Source organism: Leucoraja erinacea, chromosome 3, assembly GCF_028641065.1.
Source record: "Leucoraja erinacea ecotype New England chromosome 3, Leri_hhj_1, whole genome shotgun sequence".
Classification (NCBI taxonomy): Eukaryota; Metazoa; Chordata; class Chondrichthyes; order Rajiformes; family Rajidae; genus Leucoraja; species Leucoraja erinaceus.
Window position 1 is genome coordinate 23131098 of NC_073379.1, and position 26019 is coordinate 23157116.

General features: G+C 41.7%; 1 protein-coding gene across 8 annotated transcripts in view; it reads left to right on the forward strand.

The window, feature by feature from the left end:
* Positions 1-26019, forward strand: part of add1 (adducin 1 (alpha)) — a 75303-nt gene that overhangs the window by 20580 nt on the left and 28704 nt on the right. For 6 of the 8 annotated variants that reach the window (XM_055632283.1, XM_055632275.1, XM_055632278.1 and 3 more), the window contains exons 2-10: positions 1232-1445; positions 2312-2474; positions 6564-6715; positions 9896-9976; positions 11713-11862; positions 14656-14799; positions 17560-17658; positions 20741-20914; positions 22464-22817. In XM_055632283.1, the coding sequence (XP_055488258.1) occupies positions 1251-1445; positions 2312-2474; positions 6564-6715; positions 9896-9976; positions 11713-11862; positions 14656-14799; positions 17560-17658; positions 20741-20914; positions 22464-22817 (1512 nt within the window). In that variant the 5' untranslated portion in view covers positions 1232-1250. The remainder of the gene's footprint in view (positions 1-1231; positions 1446-2311; positions 2475-6563; positions 6716-9895; positions 9977-11712; positions 11863-14655; positions 14800-17559; positions 17659-20740; positions 20915-22463; positions 22818-26019) is intronic. The other 2 variants (XM_055632276.1, XM_055632284.1) reach the window with 1 other exon arrangement.

Sequence of the window (26019 nt, forward strand, 5' to 3'; positions counted from 1 at the left end):
TTGTTCTCCCCCCCCTCCTCCCACACGGCAGTCCCCCCACGCCGGATCCTCCATTGTTCTTCCCCTCACTCCCTCATGGCGGTCCTCCACGCTCTCATCAACCGTCGACCTGTGAGGCATTGCCGCCGCCGTGAGGCTTCACCACCGCCGTGGTCCCATCGTCGCAAGGCTTCACCATTGTGGACGCCCCACTTCACGCCTCCGTGGTGCCCACGTGGGCCCCAGCCACGAGCGCCGTCGGCCGCTTCATCCAAGTTGGGCTTCTACCCGCGAGACCCCGGCCGGGCTTCTATGCGGTGATCAGGGAGGCAGCGAGACCACGGTGCCTCGATAATGGCCTCTGGCCACGTTCCCAGTTCACAGCCGTGGCCCGTCGGGAAGCCTTCTGGCTGCGCAATACAATCTGTTGTTGCATTTCCAATTTGGACTCGCCATTGATTCAGCAATTAGCATTCCGCAATAGTCACTGACTTTGCAAATTCTGGCAATCAGAAAATTTCCATCAGTCAAAAGAAGATAAAAGATTATTCACTTATTTTTGGTAGACATAAATGCTGGAGAAACTCAGCAGGTGCAGCAGCACCTATGGAGCGAAGGAAATAGGCAACGTTTTGGGCCGAAACCTTTCTTCAGACTGAAGAAGAAGTCTTCTTGAGTCTGAAGAAGGGTTTTGGCCCGAAACGTTGCCTATTTTCTTCGCTCCATAGGTGCTACTGCACCCACTGAGTTTCTCCAGCATTTTTGTCAACCTTTGATTTTACAGCATTTGCAGTTCCTTCGTAAACATTCACTTATTTTCCTTTATTTTAAGGAATTTGAACATTAATTTAAAAAAATGAAATCTTTAATTTTAAAATTTTGATACTGTTGTTTTCAAATAATCTTAAATTCCAGGTTGCGATGTTAATATTTTGTCCACTGTACGTAATTTGACTGAGTAGCTATGTAGGACAATATGATGATCTATGAAGTAGTTGGATCATCATTTTTATCCTAACTGTTAAGAGTTGTATTTGAAATTAATTTGACGTTTAAATACAATGGCAAAATTAAGATGACAAGGCATATAGGCAAACCTTCATTGCAAACTACTTGGTGTTTTTCTTAATATTGTAGATAATTCAATCTAAAACTTGATGAAATTCAGTTTTTTATACTGAGGAGCTAAGTTTGACTGTACTTTATAGGTTATTTGTGATTGGTTGACATTTCAATATCTTCTTCCTCACAGGAGCCTAGAATACCTTGTCATGAATGGTGACACTGGTGTAGGGGTGGTTACTTCCCCACCCCCTTCGACTGCTCCGCACAAGGAGAAATATTTTGATCGGGTTGATGAAAACAATCCTGACTACCTCAGAGAGCGGAATATGCCCCCTGACTTGCGTCAGGATTTCAACATGATGGAACAGAGGAAGAGAGTGTCCATGATTCTGCAGAGTCCGGTAACCTCAAATATTTTCATTTCAAATGGATTTCCATAAGTGCATGTTTTTATTCACATTAAATAGGTGCAGGAATAGGCTATTCGGCACTTCGAGCCTGCACATTCGCCATTCAATATGATCAAGGCTGATCATCCAACTCAGTATCCCGTACCTGCCTTCTCTCCATACCCCCTGATCCCTCGAGCCACAAGGGCTACATCTAACTCCCTCTTAAATATAGCCAATGAACTGGCCTCAACTACCTTCTGTGGCAGAGAATTCCAGAGATTCACCACTCTCTGCGTTAAAAATGTTTTTCTCATCTCGGTTCTAAAGGATTTCCCCTCTATCCTTAAGCTGTGACCCCCTTGTCCTGGACTTCCCCAACATCGGGAACAATCTTCCTGCATCTAGTCTGTCGAATCCCTTAAGAATTTTGTAAGTTTCTATAAGATTCTCCCCTCAATCTCCTAAATCCTAGCGAATACAATCCGAGTCTTTCTTCATAAGAAAGTCGCATTTATTCTGAGAAAAAAGAACCAGTTTTTCAGTGGGAATGGTTTTGCTGCTAGTTTTTTCCCCCATCGCTAGAGTTTAAAATTGCAATGGTTGGTTTACATAGTAAAGGCTTATGGCAATATTAGTCTGGTTTATCATTTCATCCCCATTGCCAACCCATCCTCCCTTCTTCAAGCCAAATTTAGGTGGGGGGAGTAGAATGTTTCTTTTGCAAATGTTATTGATTTGTTGTCTATAGCAGCTAGATTGTAATCGGTTTTCTAGTTAATAATGGCATTGTATGACAGCTTGCTCTTCATATATCTGCTGGTAAAATTAGACGGTGAGAAATAATATTCTTGCCTTTGTGAAATATGTCTTTCTAGGCTTTCTGTGAAGAACTGGAATCAATGATTCAAGAGCAGCTCAAGAAAGGAAAAACTCCAACTAGTCTACTTGCATTACAACAGATTGCAGATTTCATGACAACAAATGTGCCTAGTATGTATCCTGCTGCACCACAAGGTGGAATGGCTGCATTAAACATGAGTAAGTATATTTATTTTGGGCATTTGAAAACGCTTCCATTAAAAGGCTTGCAGTGTATGAATTCCCAGAGATAACTGATTCCCTACTGTTCCTATTGATGTTTAAGCCACAGATAAGAGATCTGATGCTTCCCAAATACTTTGGGTCACATTTGTAATGCTCTCGCGATGTAAAAATGCGAAGAAAAGGCCTGGAAAAAGAACCAAACCCACCCACTTCCAGTTTGATCTTCGGCAGGAGTAAGTTAGGGTGCAACATGGTTGCTATTTAACAAATGAGCATTCATTTATATAGCACCTTTCACATCCTTGTAGAATCCAAAAACATTTTATTTAAATAGTTTACGGAGCCATTTTTGTTTATCACAAAGTCTGCAGTCAGTTTGTGAATAGAAGGACCGTGTTTTTGGAATGAAGTTAATAATGCCCAAGGTAGAGTGCCCTCCATAATGTTTGGGACAAAGACCCATCATTTATTTATTTGCCTGTGTACTCCACAATTTGAGATTTGTAATAGAAAAAAAAATCACATGTGGTTAAAGTGCACATCGTCAGATTTTAATAAAGGCCAGTTTTATACATTTTGTTTTCATCATATAGAAATGACAGCAGTGTTTATACATAGTCCCCCCCCCCCCCCCCCCCCCCCCCCCCCCCCCCCCATTTCAAGACACCATAATGTTTGGGACACAGCAATATCATGTGAATGAAAGTAGTCATGTTTAGTATTTTGTTGCATATCCTTTGCATGCACCGACTGCTTGAAGTCTGCGATTCATGGACATCACCAGTTGCTGGGTGTCTTCTCTGGTGATTGTAGATCAAACAGTATTGCTGATTTGATCCGTGTCTGGTTTTGCTGCTGATGACCTGAACCATATTCCATGTCATGTTTTCCACACCACCAACTGGTGGCATGCAGGCAGCCATGCTGGTTAGTTTAACTCATGATTCGGAGCCTGCAGTACACATTCCGCTCCAGTATCGATTTTCAACTCGATCACTTTATTGTTTACTGTTACAGTGGCCATTGGCTCACTATTCTGCATATTTTGTGTGATAATGGAATGTGCCTGCTGAACAATTCTATCGACCTTTGGTCTCTCGCCCCATGGTGCTATTGGAAAATCTGACAGACTCCGCCTGCAGCAAAGTTATTGGCTGCTTTGTGTGCTCTCTATTAGGTTTGGATCTGCAGCATCTCCAGAAATGATTACGCCTCTTGCAGCCATACAAAACTTGGCCAAAGGCAGGGCACTTCTCTTGCTGTAGAATGAACTGCCGGCCAATATGTTTTGAGGCATTTGTGTGAAATTGAGCAGTTAGGATGTGTCTATACACTTCAGAATTCATTATGCTACTACCATCAGCAGTTGTATCATCAATGAAGATAAGTGAGCCAGTACCTTTAGCAGCCATACATGCCCAGGCCATAACACCCCCACCACAATGTTTCCAAGATGAGGTGGTATGCTTTGGATCTTGGGCAGTTCCTTCTCTCCTCCATACTTTGCTCTTGCCATTACTCTGATTTAAGTTAATCTTCGTCTCATCTGTCCACAAGACATTTTTCCAGAACTGTGGTTGCTCTTTTAAGTACTTCTTGGTAAACTGTAACCTGGCCATCCTATTTTTTGTGGCTAACCAGTGGTTTGCATCTTGCAGTGTAGCCTCTGTATTTCTGTTCACGATGTCTTCTGCGAACAGTGGTCATTGGCTAAATCCACACCTGACTCCTGAAGAGTGTTTCTGATCTGTCGGACAGATGTTTGGGGTTTTTTTCTTTATTATAAGAGAGAATTCTTCTGTCATCAGCTGTGGAGGTCTTCCTTGGCCTGCCAGTCCCTTTGCGATTAGTAAGCTCACCATTGCTCTCTTTCTTCCTAATGATGTTCCAAACTATTGATTTTGGTAAGCCTAAGGTTTGGCTGATGTCTCTAACAGTTTTATTCTTGTTTCTCAGTCTCACAATGGCTTATTTGACTTTCATTGGCACAACTTTGGTCCTCACGTTGATAAACAGCAATAAATGTTCCCAATGGTGATGGAAAGACTGGAGGAAAGACTAGGTGCTGAGAGCTCTCTTATACCTGCATTAATGAGGCATTTAAACACACCTGAGCAATTGCAAACACCTGTGAAGCCATGTGCCCCAAACATTATGGTGCCCTGAAATGGGGGGACTGTATATAAACACAGCTGTAATTTCTACATGGTGAAACCAAAATGTATAAAAATACCCTTTAATAAAATTTGACAATGTGCACTTTAATCGCATGTGATTTTTTTTTCTATTACAAATCTGAAATTGTGGTGTACAGAGGCAATAAATAAATGATGGGTCTTTGTCCCAAACAATATGGAGGGCACTGTAGACAGAAAATGCTGGAGTAACTCAGTGGAGGGGCAGCATCTCTGGAGAGAAGAAATGGGTGACGTTTCAGGTGGAGACCCTTCTTCAGACTGATGTCAGGGGAGTGGGCGGGACAGAGATAGAATGTAGCCGGAGACAGTAAGACTGGTGGGAGAACTGAGAAGGGGGAGGGGATGGAGAGAGAGGGAAAGCAAGGGCTGTTTGACAAGGGCCACCAGTCTTATTGTTTCCGACTACATTCTACCTGTCCCGCCCACTCTCCTGACATCAATGTGAAGAAGGGTCTCGACCCAAACGTCACCCATTCCTTCTCTCCAGAGATGCTGCCTGTCCCGCTGAAACCACAGTATTTTGTGTCTACCTTTGATTTAAACCAGCATCTGTAGTTATTTCCTACACATTAATAATATCAAGATTGGTTAGGGAACTGTGATAACCTATCTTTCCTGCCCACCATTCTGCACAGGAGATTGCCAAAGAACCTTTGCTGCTATATTTTTCACAATGCCAATATTTGCAGGGTTTCAGTTAATTTGATTAACAACCGGAATATCTACAGATGATTCGGAATTATTCAGCTCAGGGTACTTTTAATAATGAAACTGAGTATGTAATTCCATAATATGACCTGGAGATTGACCAGATTTGGGCTGAAATGTGACCAGTATTTGTAACAGATAATTGGCTGCCTTAAATATTAGGTCCAGCCTACCCTCTTTTTGACCTTCAGCAGTCCCTATTGTTGTGTACCCATATCATTAACATCTTCAGTTTTTCAGACTATTTTTGTCTGAGTTGGTAGATAGAGCTCTTATTCAAAATTCAGAACCTTCATGGAGTTGAATAGCATGGAAACAGGCCCTTCAACGCAACTTGTCTATGCTGACCAAGGTGCCTACCCATGCTAGTCTCATTTGTCTGCGTTTTGCCAACACACCTCTTAAATTTTTCTTGTACATATGCTTGTCCGGGTGTCTTTTTGAATATTGTAAATATGCCTGCCTCTACCATGTTTTCTGGCAATTTGTTCCAAATACCCACAGCTCTCTTTGTGGAAAAGCATGCCTTTTGTGTCCGCTTTAAATCTTTGCTTACTCGCCTTAGAAACATAGAAAATAGGTGCAGGAGTAGGTCATACGGCCCTTCGAGCCTGCACCGCCATTCGATATGATCATGGCTGATCATCCAACTCAGCCTTAAACTTGGGCTCTCTTGTCTTGTACTCTCCTACCGTGGAAAATTAACTGTGACCATTCACCATATCTGGGCCCCGCATGATTTTAATAAACCATAGTCGGGTTACTCCTCAGCCTCCTACGTTCCTTGGGAAGATGGTTCCAGTCTCCTTATAATTCAAGCCCATCAGTCTCTGTAACACCCTTGTGAATCTTTTCTGCACTATCTAGCTTAATCACTTCCCTCCAATAGTATGGTTGACCAGAACTGCACCCAATGTCAGGTACAGCCTTGTACTGCTGTAACATAATGTCCCAACTCTTATGCTCAGTGCCCTGACTGATAAAGCTAAGCATGCCATACCCCTCTTTACCACCTGTCTAACTGTGTCGCCACTTTAAGGGAACTATATACTTGTCTCCCCAGGAGTCTCTGTTCTACAGCACTACCCAAAGTCCTGCCATTCATTTTGTATATCGTGCCAGAGTTTAATTTCCCAAATCACTTATGTACTGTTCCATTTTCATATTTCTATTTTAGGTCTGGGAATGGTTACCCCTGTGAATGATCTCCGTGGATCTGAATCTGTTGCATATGAGAAAGGAGAGAAATTGTTTCGATGTAAGCTGGCTGCTTTCCACAGGCTAGCAGATCTCTTTGGGTGGTCTCAGCTTATCTACAACCACATAACAGTAAGTTGAGCTCCCAATATTTGGCATGTTAAAGTTTATATATTTTTACTGCATTTTGATATAGAAACATAGAAAATAGGTGCAGGAGTAGGCCATTCGGCCCTTCGAGCCTGCACCGCCATTCGATATGATCATGGCTGATCATTCAACTCGGTATCCCATCCCTGCCTTCTCTCCATACCCCCCTGATCCCTTTAGCCACAAGGGCCACATCTAACTCCCTCTTAAATATAGCCAATGAACGGGCCTCAACTACCTTCTGTGACAGAGAATTCCACAGATTCACCACTCTCTGTGTAAAAAATGATTTTCTCATCTTAGTCCTAAAAGACTTCCCTCTTATCCTTAAACTGTGACCCCTAGTTCTGGACTTCCCCAACATCGGGAATAATCTTCCTGCATCTAGCCTGTCCAACCCCTTAAGAATTTTGTAAGTTTCTATAAGATCCCCCCTCAATCTTCTGAATTCTAGCGTGTACAAGCCGAGTCTATGCAGTCTTTCTTCATATGAAAGTCCTGCCATCCCAGGAATCAGTCTGGTGGACCTTCTCTGTACTCCCTCTATGGCAAGAATGTCTTTCCTCAGATTAGGAGACCAAAACTGTACGCAATACTCCAGGTGTGGTCTCACCAAGACCCTGTACAACTGCAGTAGAACCTCCCTGCTCTTATACTCAAATTATTTTGCTATGAAAGCTAACATACCATTTGCTTTCTTAACTGCCTGCTGCACCTGCATTCCTACTTTCAATGACTGGTGTACCATGACACCCAGGTCTCGTTGCATCTCCCCTTTTCCTAATCGGCCATCATTCAGATATGACTACTCATTTGTTATGATGTTTTTTGCATTTTCCCAAGCTATCAGTCTTTTGAATGCAATCGGTGACCCACAGCACTGAGAGTTGAGAATTCCGAAGATGCACAACTATCTGCAGAATGTTCTTCTCCTAAATAGCCTACTCCTTTAAGGCTTCCATTTGTAGTTTATTGACCCAAAGGAGATGACAATAATAATTGTCTTGCAGAAATGATAGTGAGAGGTTATTCGTGTGTGCTGCACCTTGATTTCCAATGTGAAGCAGGGATGAAGGTAATTGTTGAAAACTGGCGAAGGGCAAGGACGAAGAAGGAATTAAACACAAGAATAAAAAGTTTGAAGTTGAGAACGTTGAATCAAATTTCAATGAGATGGTTTGAGAGAAGGACTGAATCTTGTATAAGTATGGACGTCCAGCTAGAGGAAAATTAGAGTTTGAGCAGTAGATGAGTTTTTATAGAATGTTTGAAAGTGGGTTTCTTTTCTCCCAACTTCTCGATTAGTGATGTAATCTACTTCCTGGCTGCTTACAACTGAAATCTCAATATTTCTGTACCCTGGCTTTAAGATTGTAGAATTAAATGAATTAATTTCAATTCACTTCAATTAATTTTGAATAATAATCAAAGATGCTAATTTGTAGACCTACATAAATGTAAATGCAATCATAGATCTAAATTCAAAATACCACTTGTGTTATTTAGACTTTGATACATTTATAAACATGTAATGATTCAATGTGTTTGTTATGAAACATAAAATGTTTTGTTCTGCAACACATTGCAAATGACAGGACAGCAAATCCACTAATAATATGCTAAAAGTCCTGGCTATAGAAGACATTCCACTTTCAAATCTGTTCATCTTTCTCCATCAATGGTGTAGATGTGCAGTTTACCAGGCAGTACAAATACCTTGGAGTGGACCTGGACAGTAAACTGGACTGGTCCAGCAACGCTAAGGTCCTGTACAAGAAGGGACAGAGCTGGCTGTACTTTTTGAGAAGTCTCCGCTCCTTCAACATTTGCAGTAAGATGCTGCAGACGTCCTACCAATCAGTGGTAGCCAATGCCATCTTCTTCGCTGCCATCTGCTGGGGCAGCAGGGCGAAGGCTGCGGACGCCAATCGGATCAACAAACTCAAGAGGAAGGCCGGCTCCGTCCTGGGGGCGGAGTTGGATTCATGGGAGGTGGTCTTGGAGGGGAGGATGCTCCTCAAACCGCTGAGCATCCCGGACAATACAGTTCACCCCCTCCATGACACACTGGTCAACCAGAGGAGTACCTTCAGCAAATGACTGGTTCCACCAAGATGCAGGACAGAACGCCACAGAGATCCTTCTTCCCCGTGGCTATCAAACTTTGCAAAACCTCCCCTTCTGTCATGGGGCAGACTGAGACTGACCCCCCTACCCCCCCCCCCAATGTTTGCACATCCCCATCTTTTCCATTCGTTAAAAATAAACAATAAAAATTAACTCCCACAAAAAGTGGGACAAAGAATTCCAGATATTCACCAATTCAAAGAATTCCAAATCATTTGATCCATCAGCTAAATGCTTTAATTGTTGAGAGTAGATGGGATCCAAGCGTCTTTTTCTGTTCTTTGGTTTCTATCTGTTAACCAATTCTGCCTATGTTAGTATATTACCCCCAATTCTATGTACTCTAATCTTCTGGAAATCCAATACATCACATCCACTGGTTCCCTCTCATTTACTTACTACGTACATTGTCAAAACTCCCAAGAAATCATCCAAACATAAATTTCTTCCATCAATTCATGTTGACAGCTCAATCACACATTATTATTTTCTAACTGTCTATAAGTGTTATATTTTTTACTTTCCTCTTTACTGATGTCAGTCTAATTGTTGTTGTTTCCCTGTTTTCTCTCTCCATCCTTAAATTATCGGATCCCATTTGTTATTTTCCAACTTGCAGAACCCATTCCAGAATTGATCTAATATTGAGAGAAGATAAATAGAGCATCCATTATCTCCATACCAACCTTTCAAATCTCTATGTAGACTGTCAACTCGGTTCAGTTTTCAGCCTCGTTAACTTCTCAGGAAACAAATACCTGTATGTCTGCCGCAAGCCTTTTCATATCTGCAGGTTATAAACATGTATTGAATAAATTAACAAAGTGAAGAACCATGATCCACTGCTCTTCTGCAAATGTTAGGCTCATTATTACCTAGTTATTGCAAAACCTTAATTTAAGATGGATGTTGGGTGTTTCTTTCCCTTCAGAACAAATTACTGCAAGTAATTTATTTTAGAATCAATGCTAACCACATGCAAAATTATTGATTTAATTTACCAATTAGTTACAATGGTCTTAATATTTTGCTTAGGTCCGAGTCAGCTCAGAGCAGGAACACTTCATCATTGTTCCTTTTGGTCTTCTTTACAGTGAGGTCACAGCATCTTGTCTGGTAAGCAATGGAACAAATTACAATTTTAATCCCTACCAAATTATTTATCAGTGCTTTGCATTTATTGTCTTGCTGCCAACTGTAAAGCTGCATAACCTGTGGAACATTCTCAAAATAGCAAACCTCGGGCATATTCTTGATATTCATCCGCCAATTACTACTTACAGATGACCTCACATTACAGCTGTTTAGATTACAGAAATTTGCTCTTGCAGAATTCACAAATCACAGTCCAAAATTCCAAAACCTGGAATAAAATTGGCTCTTACAGAATTTATGGGAGGTGAGGGGAGGAGAATTAAATAAATACAAAATGTGAAACAAATATTGCTTTCTTTAAAACTTTCTGTTCACGTTTCTTGACACGCAGAGATAATGTAATGTTTTTTTAGAATGGGAGTTTGTTTTGATCTTTCAGTTTTTTTAAACTAAGCTTTTTCCAAATTATTTACTCTCAGGATATCAGAAACAGGGCCAGAAAGTTTACATGTGAGTTGTAAACCTACAACACTACCGATATTTATTGAGTTATTTAATTGATCTATTTTGCATATATTTGATATTCATTTAAAACAGTGCATCTCCCTTCAAACTAAACGCTTGCAGGTGATGAGAATTGTAGACACAAGGAGCTGCAGACATTGGTTTATAAATAAAAACACTAAATTATGGAATAACTCAACGGGTTAGGTAGTATCTCTGAAATACATGAATAGGTGATATTTTGGGTTGATACCCTTCTTCAGACTAATTGTAGTAGGGGTGAGAAAGTTAGAAAAGAGATGGGGGCAGGACAAAGCTGCACAATTGATAGGTGGATATAGGTGAGGGTCTTGATGTGCTGATGGGTGAACAAAGACCAAAGATAAAAATAAGTCAGAAGGCTGCCAGGGACAAAGACGATTAAAACGTGAAACTAGAGGAAATGACATAGGTGGAAGGAAATGACAAGGGAAAGGTGAGGGGGTGGGATAGTGGGAGAAATGGTGCGCATTTGGGTGGGGCATAGGGAAGAGAGGGTGGGAAAAGGGGATGGAGATGTTAGGTTGTTACCTAAAATTGGAGAATTTAGTTTTCTTATTGTTGAAGCTACCCAGGTGGAATATAAGATACTGTTCCTCCAGTTTGTATATGGCCTCACTCTAGAATGGACAAGGCCCAGAGCAGATAAGTCAGTATGGGGAAAATGGTTAGCGAGACCGACCAAGTGCAAGTGTTCTGTGAAACGGTTGCCTAGTCTAAGCTGGTCTTGCCGATGTAAAGGAGGCCGCATTGGGAGCACCGAATGCTGTAGATGAGGTTAGAGGAGGTGATAAGAATATGCAGTTGCTTGTGTCTCCAAATGCAGTTCAAGATTTTCTTTGAAAACTGGTAAGGCAATCTCTTAAATGGCCCTCTGCTGTGAACTGACAGCTGTAGTATCCATCGTTACTTTAGAAAGAACAATTTCTAATAGGAACCCATTTCCACTTGAGTGTGGAATTCAATGGGGAAACAAGGTACATTATGGAAAATTGCAAAGCAGACAGTTGTCTACGAACACAACCCCTAGTAAGTTGTCTGTTGTCTGTACTGAAATTTAGCCAGGTTATTGCATGTCTGGCACCTTTATGAGCATTGACATGGGAAAAATGTTTTACATGTATAGGGCTGAGAAAAGATCTGTTGGAGGCAATAGACATTGATGACTTGTTGATAGTCTGTAGAGGCAACCTAAATTGGTCTGTGTTTTACAGGTTAAAGTTAATCTTCAAGGTGATATAATTGACCGTGGTTGCACCAATTTGGGAATAAGTCAAGCTGGCTTTACCTTGCATTCTGCCATCTACGCAACTCGACCAGACATCCGATGTATCGTACACATCCACACACCAGCCGGGGCTGCGGTAGGTTCACTTGTGTTTCATATCTTTCCGAATACTGGAACTTATATTGAGCTTTCCTTTTTATGGATGTAATCTACATTCAATATTTTCTACCATTTAGTTCTTACGGCAAAACACCTCTTGTTGGATTGTCAACTCCGTTTTTAATATTTATTTGTTCACAGGTTTAGGGTTTGTTTAGGTTTATACAATCTATAATGGAAAATTATTTTTCTTTTAGATGAATAAGGAGTTCCCCTTTGATTAAATTAAATCGTCAAACTTAAGTATAATAGATAAACGAAAGAGCAAGATACAGAATGCAGAATGAAGTTCTCCACTTTGGACTTTGTCTATGATGCGCTGCAATGTCCGCATTGGGCCAGAAGTCAATCATTCCCTAGCTTATGGAATGACCGTTTAGAAGCCTGATAAGAGGGGAAGAAGCTGTTACTAGGTTTGGTAGTGCACACTTTCAAGCTTCTGTACCTTCTGCTAGACAGGAGCTGGGGGAAGAAGGAATGACTGGGGTGAGACGTCTTTGATTATGTTGGCTACTTTTCCGAGGTAGCGTTAAAATGTAGTTAGAGTCAATGGTGGGAAGTCTGTTCTGTGTGGTGGACGGGGCTACATCTACAACTCAATTTTTTTGCACTCTTGGGCGAAACTGTTCCCGAACCAAGCTGCGATGCAGCCCGACGGTATGCATTCTATAGTGCATCTGTAGAAGTTTTTATGAGTCATTGGAGACGTGACAAATTTCCTCCGAAGAAAGTCGAGGCATTGGTGTGCCTTCTTAGTACTCTGAGTAATGTGATTGGTCCACGATAGATCGTTGGTAGTACAGTTGCACAACCTTTTATCCGACGATCTAAATAACGAAAAGCTCTGAATAACGGACATTTTTTCGGTCCTTGAAAAAAGGTCCTTGAAGACGTTCACCGAGGGCGGCCCGCAGAGGTGACAGCGGAACCTCCGGTCGGTCCTCGAAGAAAGGGGAACTAAATCCCCATTCATAAAAGAGAAGGTGAGGGTATATTGCGCGGGAGGGTTAATAATTGACAATCTGCTGCTGCCTGCCCGCTGAGTTTAAAAAGTTCCAACGGTAGACTCACGATACACAGTGTATCGTGAGTCTTGCGTGGGAACTTTTTAACTCAGCGGGCAGGTAGCAGCAGATTGTCGCTCCCTTCAGTTTCACCCCACCTACACCCCTCTGCTTCCCGGCCATGTGTGTGACCCCTTCCCTCCCCTCTCCAGCTCCCCGCCCATTGCACCGGCGTGGGGGCTTTGCACTGTCTTCACGTCGGAGCCAGTGCCAGTCACCGGAGACGTCAGGACCAACGGGACACCGGTCCCCAGGCCCACTGCAAGCACGGAGATCCCAGGGACCCACAGCCAGCAGCAGCCCAGCCCCGCTCCAACTACAGAGGAACACGCTCCCTGTAGGGACAGAAGCTGATGGTGTGCAAAGTACGTCTTGGTCTTGAGGTTGCGGATGAGGGGGCGCAGCTCGGGCTGTGACGTCTCCGGCCACCCCCCTGTGCAGGAGCTGAGACTGGGAACTGTGGGGTTGTTTGCAGTTGCAGAGGGAGGGGGTAAGGGCGGTACAGTTCCCAGCCTCAGCTCCATTCCAGGGGGGTGGCCGGAGACGTCAGGACCAACGGGACACTGACTGCAAGCACGGAGATCCCAGAGACTCACAGCCAGCAGCAACTCTAGCCCAGCCCCGCTCCAACTCCAGAGGAACCCGGGTTGTGGATGAGGGGCCGCAGCTCGGGCTGTGGGCGAACTGCCACTTGTCGCTGTAGCGGCGCATCGGGGAGCGGGTTCTTGTTGGTCCTGACGTCTCCGGCCATCCCCCTGGACAGGAGCTGAGAGGCGTCAGGACCACCAGAAGCCGCTCCCCGATGGGCCGCTACGGCGACAAGTGGCATTTGCCCACAGCCCGAGCTGCGCCCCCTCATCGGGACACCGACCCCCAGGCCCACTGCAAGCACGGAGACCCCAGAGACTCACAGCCAGCAACAACTCTAGCCCAGCCCCGCTCCAACTCCAGAGGAACCCGGGTTGCGGATGAGGGGGTGCAGCTCGGGCTGTGGGCGAACTGCCACTTGTCGCCGTAGCGGCCCATCGGGGAACGGAGTCCTCTGGAGTTGGAGGGACAGGGAGACACAGCGGCTTTTGAGAATGGTGGGCAATCACTTCCAAAGTTCTGCCCACACAGTCAGTACACCTCTCCTACACTTGTCTCCCGCACTAAGATTATCTCGCAGAGAATGATCCCAGCCTAACCCTCCCTATTCTCTCTTATTCTGCAAGAAAAAACTACATTGAAGACTCAAAATCGCGATTGAGTAACTGCCGGGATCGTGGCGCAAACTCGCGACCTTGCGGATATGAGCCGAGCACTCTACCACTACGCTAAAAATCTTCCATTCCGAAAGCCGAAAAATTCTGAATTACGAAAAGTGTCTGGTCCCAAGGCTTTCGGATAAAAGGTTGTGCACCTGTATTAACACCAAGGAACTTGAAGCTCTTGACCATTACCACTTGGCACCAATGATGCGGATTGGGACATGTACTCCACCCTTCTTTGATAAATGGCCCCTTGTCTTACTTACATTGAGGGGAGAGGTATCGTCATGGCACCATATTGCTACGTTTTCTATCTCCTTCCTGTACTCCATTTCATCATTGTTACCCATTTAAATTAACTGCGTAAATGATTTTAATCAATTTTTAGTGAAGTTTTAAAATATGTTTTAAAGTGCTTAATTACTAGCTTTCTAAACATACTTTGTTTTTAATCAGGTGTCAGCAATGAAATGTGGCCTACTACCAATTTCTCCCGAAGCGTTGACACTTGGAGAGGTAGCTTACCATGATTACCATGGAATCCTTGTGGATGAGGGAGAAAAAATAGAAATACAGAAAAACCTGGGCCCCAAAAACAAGGTCAGCATTTAAATTGTAGTAACATTTGCATTTTATTTGCTTATGAAGTTAAACAATAGCAGATTGTTGTTTTTTTTAAACATGGTCATCTAATGCAAGTTAATGAAAATTCCCAAGCAATGGTTCCTATGAGGATGACATGCCATTAAAAATAATTTTAAAATACCGAACCATTTTGCAATGACAGTTTCGTTGCTAGAGTCACAAGGAAAATGGTAATTATAATTTGGGTCAAGTCATGGAGAGCAATCCTGACTGACTTGCAAAAAGATTTGAAAGCCTTTCCATTCAAAATAAAAGACATAAAGTGCTGGAGTAACTCAGCGGGTCAGGCAGCACCTCTGGAAAATATGGATAGTCGTGTTCTCCAGAGATGTTGCCCGCCTGCTGAATTACCCCAGCACTTTGTCTTTTATTTGTAAATCAGCATCTGCAGTTCCTTGTTTATAGCCTAGTAAAATTAAATGAAAAGACAATATCAAATGAATTAACAATATCAAACAATGTTATGTAAAGAAAAATGCTTTTTGTTTTAGATGATCAATGGGAAGTTCCCCTATAAATTGGCTTTGCATTGAGGTTTGATAAATTAATTGCCTCTAAAGAAATGAAAAGTAAAGCTATAATTTCAAAGTTTTTGCACGACAAGGGGACTTGTAGTGGTTATGGTACCGGATTAGTAAACCATAGCAAAGTTCAAATCATATTGCAAAGTTGTACAATCTTAGCTCAGCAACAATTTATAAAGTAACTTCGTTCCTCTCAGCAATTGCCTCAGTAAATGACTGTAGATATCATTCCTATATTACTGGCAACGATTATGAAAACCTTTTGTCCTGTTGGATTCGGACTATAGCAATCATTGAGATTGCATCTCATGAAGGCAGTTAAAGCTTCTATCAGTAAAAAGAAATATGTGTAAATTATTTGAACAGTTTCAGTCGACTTCTACCCATGGCAAAAAGTGTTTCCCAATGCAGCTCTTTTTTAATGCAAATAATGGCATACTCAGTGGGAAATGGAAAATGTAACAATGATACTTTTATTGTGACTTAGAAGGCTACAGGCTGAGTGCTAGCAAATGGGATCTGTATAGAGTGGATGCTTGATGGCCAATATGGAAGTGGTAGGTCAAAAGGCTTGTTACTGTGCCAAATGACTGACTATTCTGTGATTTTTTTCCCCACCTCCTTAAGATCAATGCTGAAGCATGTTGAAAAGTATGTACAGTGGTTAGCTGTTTGGCATACATCTTTGCAGATGTTGACTAGGGTCCAGATGGGTTTATTTTCCTCCTTTTCCATTCGTGTCCAGGGCCACATGTTCATCTTCCACTGTATATTTTCAGGACCACAAGATCCATTTCTCAAGTGAAAACTAAAAATAGACAATAGGTGCAGGAGTAGGCCATTCAGCCCTTCGAGCCAGCACCGTCATTCAATGTGATCATGGCTGATCACCCCCAATCAGTACCCCGTTCCTGCCTTCTCCCCATATCCCCTGACCGCTATGTTTAAGAGCCCTATCTAGCTCTCTCTTGAAGGTATCCAGAGAACCAGCCTCTACCGCCCTCTGAGGCAAAGAATTCCACAGACTCGCAACTCTCTGTGTGAAAAAGTGTTTCCTCATCTCTGTTCGAAATGGCTTACTCCTTTTTCTTAAACTGTGGCCCCTGGTTCTGGACTCCCTCAACATTCCCCAATGCTGCAAGCATTCTGTAGTTCGGGCAGCAATTGTGGAAAGAGAAACAAAGTTGACATTTTATGTTGCAGAATATTTTGGGGTGGGTCTCCAACTTGAAATGTTAAAGGGCCTGTCCCACTTAGGCGACTTTTTAGGCGAGGGCAGGAGAGACTCTGCGCTCGCCACATGTTCGCTGGTGGTCCCTGGTGAGTCTCCTTCATGGTCACAAGGAGTTCCAGCATTCTGGGAACTTGTTCCGCCCTCGGTATGGTCACCACAAATTTTTCAACTTGCTGAAACTTTTTCTGCGACCAAAGATTGGTCGCGTTGGAGAAAATTGATACTTTTGTAGTCGTAAGTGCAGTTGTAGTGAGGTCGCCGTGTAGTTATATGTAGTCGAGCTAGTCGTACGTAGATTTAGTTAACCACCTTTGCTGACCGGGCATTTTCATTGGCTTATTGGGGGAAAAAATGTAAGCACGAGTTTTCAGAACCAAGGAGAACCGACCGGTAATGTTAAATGCCCGCCAAACTGCACAACTGTTTATCTCTGGCTTATTAAAAGTTGTCTGGCTTCTTAAAAGTGTCTCCACCCCCCTTCTTTCCCCCCCCCCCCCCCCCCCCCCCCCCCAAACTTCCCATACATTCCATCACTCACCTGGACACCAGGGACTATCGCCAATTAATCTACCAGACCACATGTCTTTGGGATGTGGGAGGAAACCAGATAATCTGGAAAAAAATCCATGTTGGTCAATCTGACAAACAACACTAAGTTAGGATTGAACCCAGGTCATTTGATCCCTGAGGCTGCAGCTTTGACTACTCTGCACCAACCTGCTGCCCACAGATACATAGGTTTACACTTTTGAGGTCACTTAAGTAATCCAAATCATACATGTGAAATAAAACAAAATCCTTCATATTTACTGATTACTTCATATCTAAACCATGGCATTATTGTTAGAAATAATGTTCAGTGTTAACTACTTATGATTTACAAAGCTTCTTAAAAGAGTAGATGAGGAGATGTTTTGAACTGACATTGTTGCTTGTTTACATTACTCATTCTATCAGGTGCTTATTCTAAGGAACCATGGTCTTGTTGCCGTTGGAGAAACCATTGAGGAAGCGTTCTATTACATTCACAACCTGGTTGTGGCCTGTGAAATTCAGGTAAGAACATGATAACTAACAAAGCATTTTCTTCTTAAAACAATGCTAAATTGGTGGACTTCAACCTTTCTTGGCAAGATTCGTCACCATTTTGTTGAAATTAGCATTCATCCCTATTCGCTTGTTCACACGTGCAGTTGGTGACCACTAAAAGACTCAAATAACTGCAGCAACTAGTGACCTACAAATACACAAAATTGTATCCAGTAGAGAAGACATTTAACCTGTATGATCCAGATTATGCAACTGTTTGAAGACTGGCATTGTTTCAGGTTAGGACCGTTCAGGGGGAGATGTACAGTTGAATTCCAGAGTGATGCAAAATAACCTAGAAGTGACTATGTGCATCACTCCAACAGAAGCTGTGTAATGTAGTGCTTAATAAACAAATATGAATACTTTCAACTTTCTAAGTTAATTTAGATTTACACCTTGCTTATTATAAACGTGGGGCGAGCATCTGTTTGAAAGTGCTTAGATACTCATTGCTGTCTCTTTAAAGCCAATGATTATTCTAGATATTAATTGTTGCAGAAAACTAGAAATATTTCTCCCAAGTTTTGTAATTAGTGTCACAATCTTACAGCATGGAAACAGCCCCTTCGGCATAACTTGCTCACACCGGCCAACATGTCTCATCTACACTAGTCCCACCTGCTTGTTTTTGGCCCATATTCCTCTAAACCTGTCCTATTCATGCACCTGTCTAAATATTTCGTAGACACTGTTATGATCCATGCCCCAACTACCTCCTCTGGCAGCTTGTTCCATACACCCACCACCCTTTGCATGAAAAGGTTACCCCTAAGGTTCCTAGTTAAATTTCCCCTCCCTCACCTTAAACCCATGTCCTCTGGTTCCCGATTCCCCTACTCTGGGCATCTACCTGATCCATTCCTCTTGTGTATTTGTATTTTTTTAACTCCTTCCCCCCCCCCCCCCCATGAACATCATTTTTACCTGATTTGGCACAACTTGGGACGATTGACACATCAGCCTAATTTTAGAATAGTTGGTGTCAACATTGCTATTAAATGGCACTTCCTCAATCACCTACTCATTGATGCCGAGTGTAGGTTTCACTGGGCCCATCTAGCTCCAGAATCCATCACAACCTTGTTCCAGTCGAGGACTGAGCTGAATTCTGTGATGAGGTGAGAGTGGTTGCCATTGAGAGGAAGGCAGGTTTTGACCTGCATGTAGCGTCAAGGAACAATGGTAACACTGAAGTAATTGGCATCAAGGTTAAAGCACATTGATGGCTGTAGTTTTTCCTCACACAAAGAAAGATGATTGTGTTTAGTTTAGAGCCCAGCATCTTAAGTCAGCATGGATGAGTTAGGTCGAAGGGCCTGGTCCATGCTGTATGACACTATGATTCCAACATGAATAAATGTGGATATTAGAAATGTTGTGGTCAAAGTTACTCTTAGTTCCCATAACTAGGTCACCAAGAGACACTACGTTGAACTGTGTGGTCTCACATGAGGTTTAGTTTAGTTTAGAGATACAGCGCGGGAACAGGCCCTTCGGCCCACCGGGTCCACGCCGACCAGAGATCCCCGCACATCAATTTTTACCTTTACCAAGCCAATTAACCTACAAACCTGTACGTCTTTGGGGTGTGGGAGGAAACCGAAGATCACGGAGAAAAACCACGCAGGTCACGGGGAAAACGTACAAACTCCGTACAGACAGCATCCGTAGTCGGGATTGAACCCAGTTCTCCCGCGCTGCATTCGCTGTAAGGCAGCATCTCTACCGTTGCGCCACCGTGACCACAAAATTGAAGGTCATTCTCCCTCTACTGCACAGCAACAGTTGTGTACATCTGTAATGTGTACATCTCCAAAATTAACTACAGTTACTTTGATAGCACCATCTAAACCTGTAACCTCTACCATCCAGAAGAATAACAGCTGCAGGACACGGTCTACGTGTTCCACTCCAAATTGTACACCATCCAGACTTGGGAATATATCATTCTTTTTTACTCTTGGACCTGTGTACTGAGGTTCCTGATCTGACAGCGCACTGGGATCATAGTCACCAGAAGAACAAGACAACTTGTCATCTCAGGGGATATTAGGCATGGATTATAAAAGATGGCCAGGATTGTCATGATCCATTCTGCTTCAGCTTTGAGGAAGGAAATCAGCCATCCTTGCTCAGTCTGGCCTGCATGTGATTCCAGCCTTGCCGAGATGATTAACACTTATTGCCTCAGTTCAGCAACAGTTCAGGATGGACGATAAATACCTGTATTTCCAGCATTGCATATGTCTTGTTAATGAATTTAAAAACTGAATTAGTTTAAACATTTCCTCAAAGTATGCTTATTTAGCGTAGACTCAGCGACCGCTTTGCTGAACAAACTGCCAGTCTGCCAAGGTTTACCAGATTTCATGGTTGTTAAATATTTTAACTCCCATTCCCATATTGACATTTCTGTCCTGGGTCTCCTCCATTGCCAGAGTGAGGTCACACAGACACTGGAGGAACAGCACCTCCTATTCCGCTTGGGTATCTTACAATCCAACTGTATGAACATTGAATTTACATGATTCATACCTTTTCTATCCCTGAGTTTAACAATTTAGTAACTCTTTATCCTCTTGGACCCACACCTGTCTCCTCATCCCTGGCCTTTGTCTCACAATCTGCCTATCAAATCATCCTGTCCCCTGTGTACACTTATTACCAGCCATGCTCTGTCAGCCCCTTCTCTCTTCCAGCTTTCTTCCCCCCAACAATCAACCTGAAGAATGTCCAACCGGAAACATTGCCTATCCATGTTCTCCATGGATGCTGTCTGACCCGATGAGTTACTCCTGTATTTTGTGTCAATCTTTGGTGCTTATTTATTCAACTGGTTAATTAATTCATTTGTCAAACCATTTTTATACAGTTTTTAGCCAAATTTAGTTTTATGGTAGAACTTTCCAAAAATAAGTTTTTGTCTAGAGCTATCCAGAGTGAGCAGAAGAGGTAACATAAATTAGGCTCGAGGAAACATAAATTAGGCTTGAGGAACTGTGCAAGTAGTTACATTATTAAAACCTAAATGCTTTTCTGTTTTCAGGTTCGCACAATGGCTAGTGCTGGAGGCCCTGACAATTTGGTTCTCTTGGATCCTGCAAAGTATAAAGCCAAATCTCGCTGTCCTGAGTCATCAGGTGATGAGAATAGTTCACATCCAAAATGGCTGATTGGGGAGCAAGAATTTGAAGCTCTAATGAGAATGCTGGATAACCTGGTAAGTACCGCAGGGGAAGGTTATTTTTGTACAGAAGGAATGATAAGTAGTGGTAATTTACTAATCCTTCCCTAAACCTCTTCATCCAATTAGCTTCATCTTGAATGAACTCCTTACCGCCTGTCTTTTCTGCACCTTCTATTTCATTAAATTGTGTGAGGTGCCTTGGAATATGACAACACATGGTTTCCAATGTACAAATGTCGGTTAGTGCCATGTTTTGGTTGCATAGTTTCATGTTTGTGCATGCTAGTGCTGGCCTTGAGATTGGATATCTTATCCAAGTGTAAATGATGAATAGAGTAATATTAAATTAAGTCTTCATCACATTTAGTATTTTTGCTTCTGAAGTATTCATCATACTCCTTGGAATAAAGATAACCATTTACATTTGTATAGGAATTAGGAGTACCATCATAACATTCCAAAGGATTTGCAGCCAAATATGTAATTTTGAAGTATAGCGTTATTAGACAAAAAAAAATGTCAATTAACGTATGTATGTTGTTCCACCAGTAGCAGTATAATTACCATTTAATCTATTTTACTAATCGTTTATTAATCATCTTTTCTATCTTTGACCTATGACTTCGGAAGCAGACATGTCTTAGTTCAACCGGACAATGCAATACAATATTGCATTGGTGTGTCAGTGTAGATCTTTGTGCTTGTGATAACTGAACCCAAAACGTCTGAATCTAGGATGGGTGTGCGACCTAATGAGCCAAAGCTGACGCCAATCTGCATTATTTCAATAATCACTAAAGAGGATCACACTGTTGTGTGAAATCTTACAATTTCACAAGCATATTTCCGTTTCACCTTAGGGTGTGAAGCAACTGTTGATTTTTCATTTATGGAGGTTAAGTTAACTTAAAAAAAGAAAGAATAAAGAATATTGTTTTAAAAAATCGTCATAATTTATCCTGTGCAATGTAATAATGAATATGTGTTGATCCACACATCTGAAACTCGATTAAAGTAACGTTAAGGGAATTTAGTTTCAGAAGCTGTTCAATGTGCATACATTATTAAATTGTGTGTAGGCAACCTGTTGGAGAACAATATGTTACACAAAGGGATTTGGTATGCTGTGTTGAAAAGATTTACACAATTGGGTAAATTAAAGCTTTCAATTATTTTGAATCTCTGAATTTCAATATTTCAGCATAAACACAAAGCATGTTTTTTTATGAAACGTTTCATTAAATCACCTCTATCGTACTCTTGGACTACATACTCTTATCTCTACCTCGTACAGTTATTCCGTTATTGTACTTCAACACTTTTTGGACTACTTCACATTGCCCTCTCCAAGTAGGACAACGTCAAAGCCGCACCACCATCTCGCGGATGGACGGATGTCAATCTACCAGTTCAGATTGTGCAGCCTTGCACAATTCAGCTGTTGTGCACTCATTGTATTTAATGTTGTATTTATCATCACTGCAGCAGCTGTGTGTGCATACTGTTTACTCTCTGAACATCATGTGAAGGAATTTCAATGCATGCTGCTATATGTAAACTAATCTGCATCTGTATCTTGCAGGGTTACAGGACTGGTTATCCATACCGTTGCCCAGCTCTGCGTGAAAAAAATAAGAATCGCAGTGATGTTGAGATCCCACCCTCTGCCACAGGTTTTACCTTTCCAGAGGACAGTGACTCTAGCTCTCGCTCCCCTCTCAAGCAAAGTTCTCAGAAACAGCAGCGAGAGAAGACGAGATGGCTGAATGCAGGCAGCACAGGCAGAGTTGATGAAGTGCCTGAAGAATCTAGGAATGGTGGCAGCCCCAAATCGAAGACTAAGGTGTGGACGAACATTACACACGATCACGTGAAACCCTTGCTGCAGTCTCTATCGTCCGGTGTCTGCGTGCCAAGCTGTATTTCCAACTGCTTGGTCTGTGCCTACCTTACTGTTCATAGTACATAGATCACGTACAGCTACCTGAGGCAGATGGCCCTAGATGCTTTGGGGCAGAAGTGTAACTCATACAGTTCTGGTTTTGCTTCTGTGGGAAGTTCTTTATCTCTGCTAATTATTAACTGCATGTGTGCACTTTTAAAAATAAAAGTGATTAATAATCTATTAACACCTCCAGATTCATTCTTCATTCTGAATCTGGATGGCCTGTCTTCTATGTAGCATGCAGTGTATATATAATCTGTCTACCAGCTATCTGTAAAACTGCTTGAGGCTAGCTATGTCTACATTTTTTTTTTAAAGGAAGGAAGGCACTTAGGATAATCGAGGTTTTCAGACAGTTGACCCACATGCTACAGTTTTGTCCTGCTGAGTTCCTTCAGCACTTTGTTTTTTGCATAAGATTCCAGGATATGCGGTCTCTTGTATTCCTGTGCCATAGTTTTTTGTGCTGACTTCATTTTACAAAACTTTGTAGTTTGTCATAGTGTGATTCATCTTTTTAGTCGGCGCATAACACACTTTATAATTATATTAGGCATGGAACACGGCACAAGATTAGGAATTCTTATTCTCATATTTCAAATCTAGAATTTAATTATTAGCCGTTCCATGGCATGGATTTAGATTTAGAGATGCAGCATGGAAACAAGGCCTTTGGCCCACTGAGTCCACGCCAACCATCGATCACCCGTTCATGCCAGTTCTATGCTATGCCGACTTTGCATCCACTCCCTACACATAAGGGACAATTTGGAGAGGCCAATTAAGCTATGTCATTGGAATGTGGGTGGAAACCAAAGCACCCAGAGGAAACTCATGCGGTCACAGGGAGAATATGCAAACTCCACATAGACAGCACCTGTCTGGATCAAAACCAGGTCTTTCTGAGGCAGCAACTCTACCAACTGCACCACTGCCATTGTGTAAAAAGATTTGTGGTTGATTTGCACAATTTATTTAGGGCAGTCTGCAAATCTTTCCTTTGTTGCTGTAGCTATAAACCCCTTCAGATTTAACTTCAGTATGTTACTATAGTGATGACTAAATCTAAATAAAATTAATTCTATCTTTGTGTATTGTGAAGAGCCTTGTTGAGTTGTGTCTACTTTTGCTATTGCATAAGGTGCAATGTGTAGTTGAAATTAAAAAAATATTTTGGAGGGGAAGCATGCTGAGGGCAAACGTGTCCAAAAATTCAAACGTATCCAAATATACTCGTGTCATAATTATTACTTGGTGTAGGATGTTCGAAGTGGCAAATGCTTTTAAATCCTTAAGCAGTTTTCTATTGCTGTTAGAAATCAGTGCTTTATAACAAACCTAATCTCATGAAAATATTTATTGACCGTGCTATTTCTAAATTGCCCTAAAGCCTCTAGGTGCTGAAATTTAGCTGCCTTCTGCATGGAAATAGTGCATGCAAATAGTGTATAATCCTTTCCTCCTGTACCAACCAGTAGGGTGTGGCATGACAGAAGTAGAGCAGGAAGATGCTAATGGAAATCTGTAAGACCTTTGTTCAGAATAATTTTAATATAAATTTTCCTTTAATTCTAACTTTTTGGCATGTGGTCTTCTCCAAAAGATAGCTGTTTTGAGGGGGTCAATGAATTACCAGCAATGATTGGATTGATCGCCCATTCAACTATTCACTTTTAAGATGCTTTATTTTACAGTCACTTGATCTGATATATTCTGAGTTGATTAGCGAACATGGTGTCAAATGGATAATACTTTTAAGGGTTCCTTATACTCATTAACACCATTTGCACCAGCATTTTTCTTCTATTTTTCTGACGGTTGGCAAATTCTGAGTACCTTTCGTTAATTAACGCCACCGTTCCATAGGAATGCCAAAAAGCAAACCAGCTTCCTCCTAGAGTTGCCATTTATTTCACAGCCCATATCCAACAATCCTCCAGTGGTATTCTTTCCCAAAACATTAAAAGTCTGGAAAAAAAATAAGCTAAGTGATGCGGGCACTTGTAAAACCAGCAGTAGTCCATTTCATCAATTTCTGGATTAGAGTGCTGACATTTCACTGGAAATGGGGAGCAACATTAATTGTGCAGTATTAATATTTCAATGATATCCTCTTTTTATGTCAATGATATCTATGAGAATGGCCCAGGATCAGACAGTACAGTTGTGATTATTTCAATTATATTGTTTCCCTAATGCAGCCTTGTATAGAAATGTTTTATCTCTTTGTCCATTTGAGTTAAGACAGCCCTGATGTTGCCAGTGGAAAAGGTCTTGGTTACAAGTGCAAAATGCATGCATAGGCAATCGTATTAAGAATATACACATGAATTAAAGATTACAGCAGTCAACATGATCCTCAAATATGTTCCCTTCATTAAACTGAAACCAAATATAGCTAATTTTCCAAGTCGAATCTTGAAAGCATTTTAAAAGTTAGTTGCTATTTCAGTTTTATTCTTTGCTTTAAAAAAAAAATGTTACTGGCATTCATCTTGTATAGGATTAAATTTAGTACCAAATGGACAAGGGCTTTCCTAATATAGAAATATACCGAATCAAGTGACTTTTGGGCTTAGTTCTTGAGCCACTCCAGTCATATATGATTTAAAAAAAGCATTTCACCTCTTCTCAAGTGCAATTAGGTGTGGAAATCTTTCCTGGCCTTGCCCAAGTCCTTTCATAAAACACAATTTTATTTTAAAAACATTTAAAAAATAATCAGGTTTATGTGGACCCCCCCAGGCGATTTGGTAATTTAATAATCCAAATAATATTTTCCAAAATGACTTCCTGGTCACAAGTTGATACCACCTCAAATAGAACTTTATTTTGATTGCAGATCTCAAAAAATTGGTCATGCAAGAGTACTTATTAACATGAAGTTGCTGCTAGATTTACCTCAAACCAAAGATGGAGAGTTGGAATAACCAGCATAGCTGCCTGTGGTTATTATGATTCTTTGTTCCAAACTAAATTGCGCTCTTTATATTGTAACTGATGCCTTAAGATTTCCAGCTAAAATTTGTAAAGAAAATACCGCAAATTATGCAATTACAGTTTTTCAAATGCTCGTGTGCTTTTTTTGAAAGAGCTTTTGGTGAGTTCACATGTACGAATATTTTGTTTGGTCTGTCTTGTCCATCTATAACCAGAAGTTTGGCGTGGTCTCAACAGAGTGATGGTTGTATCA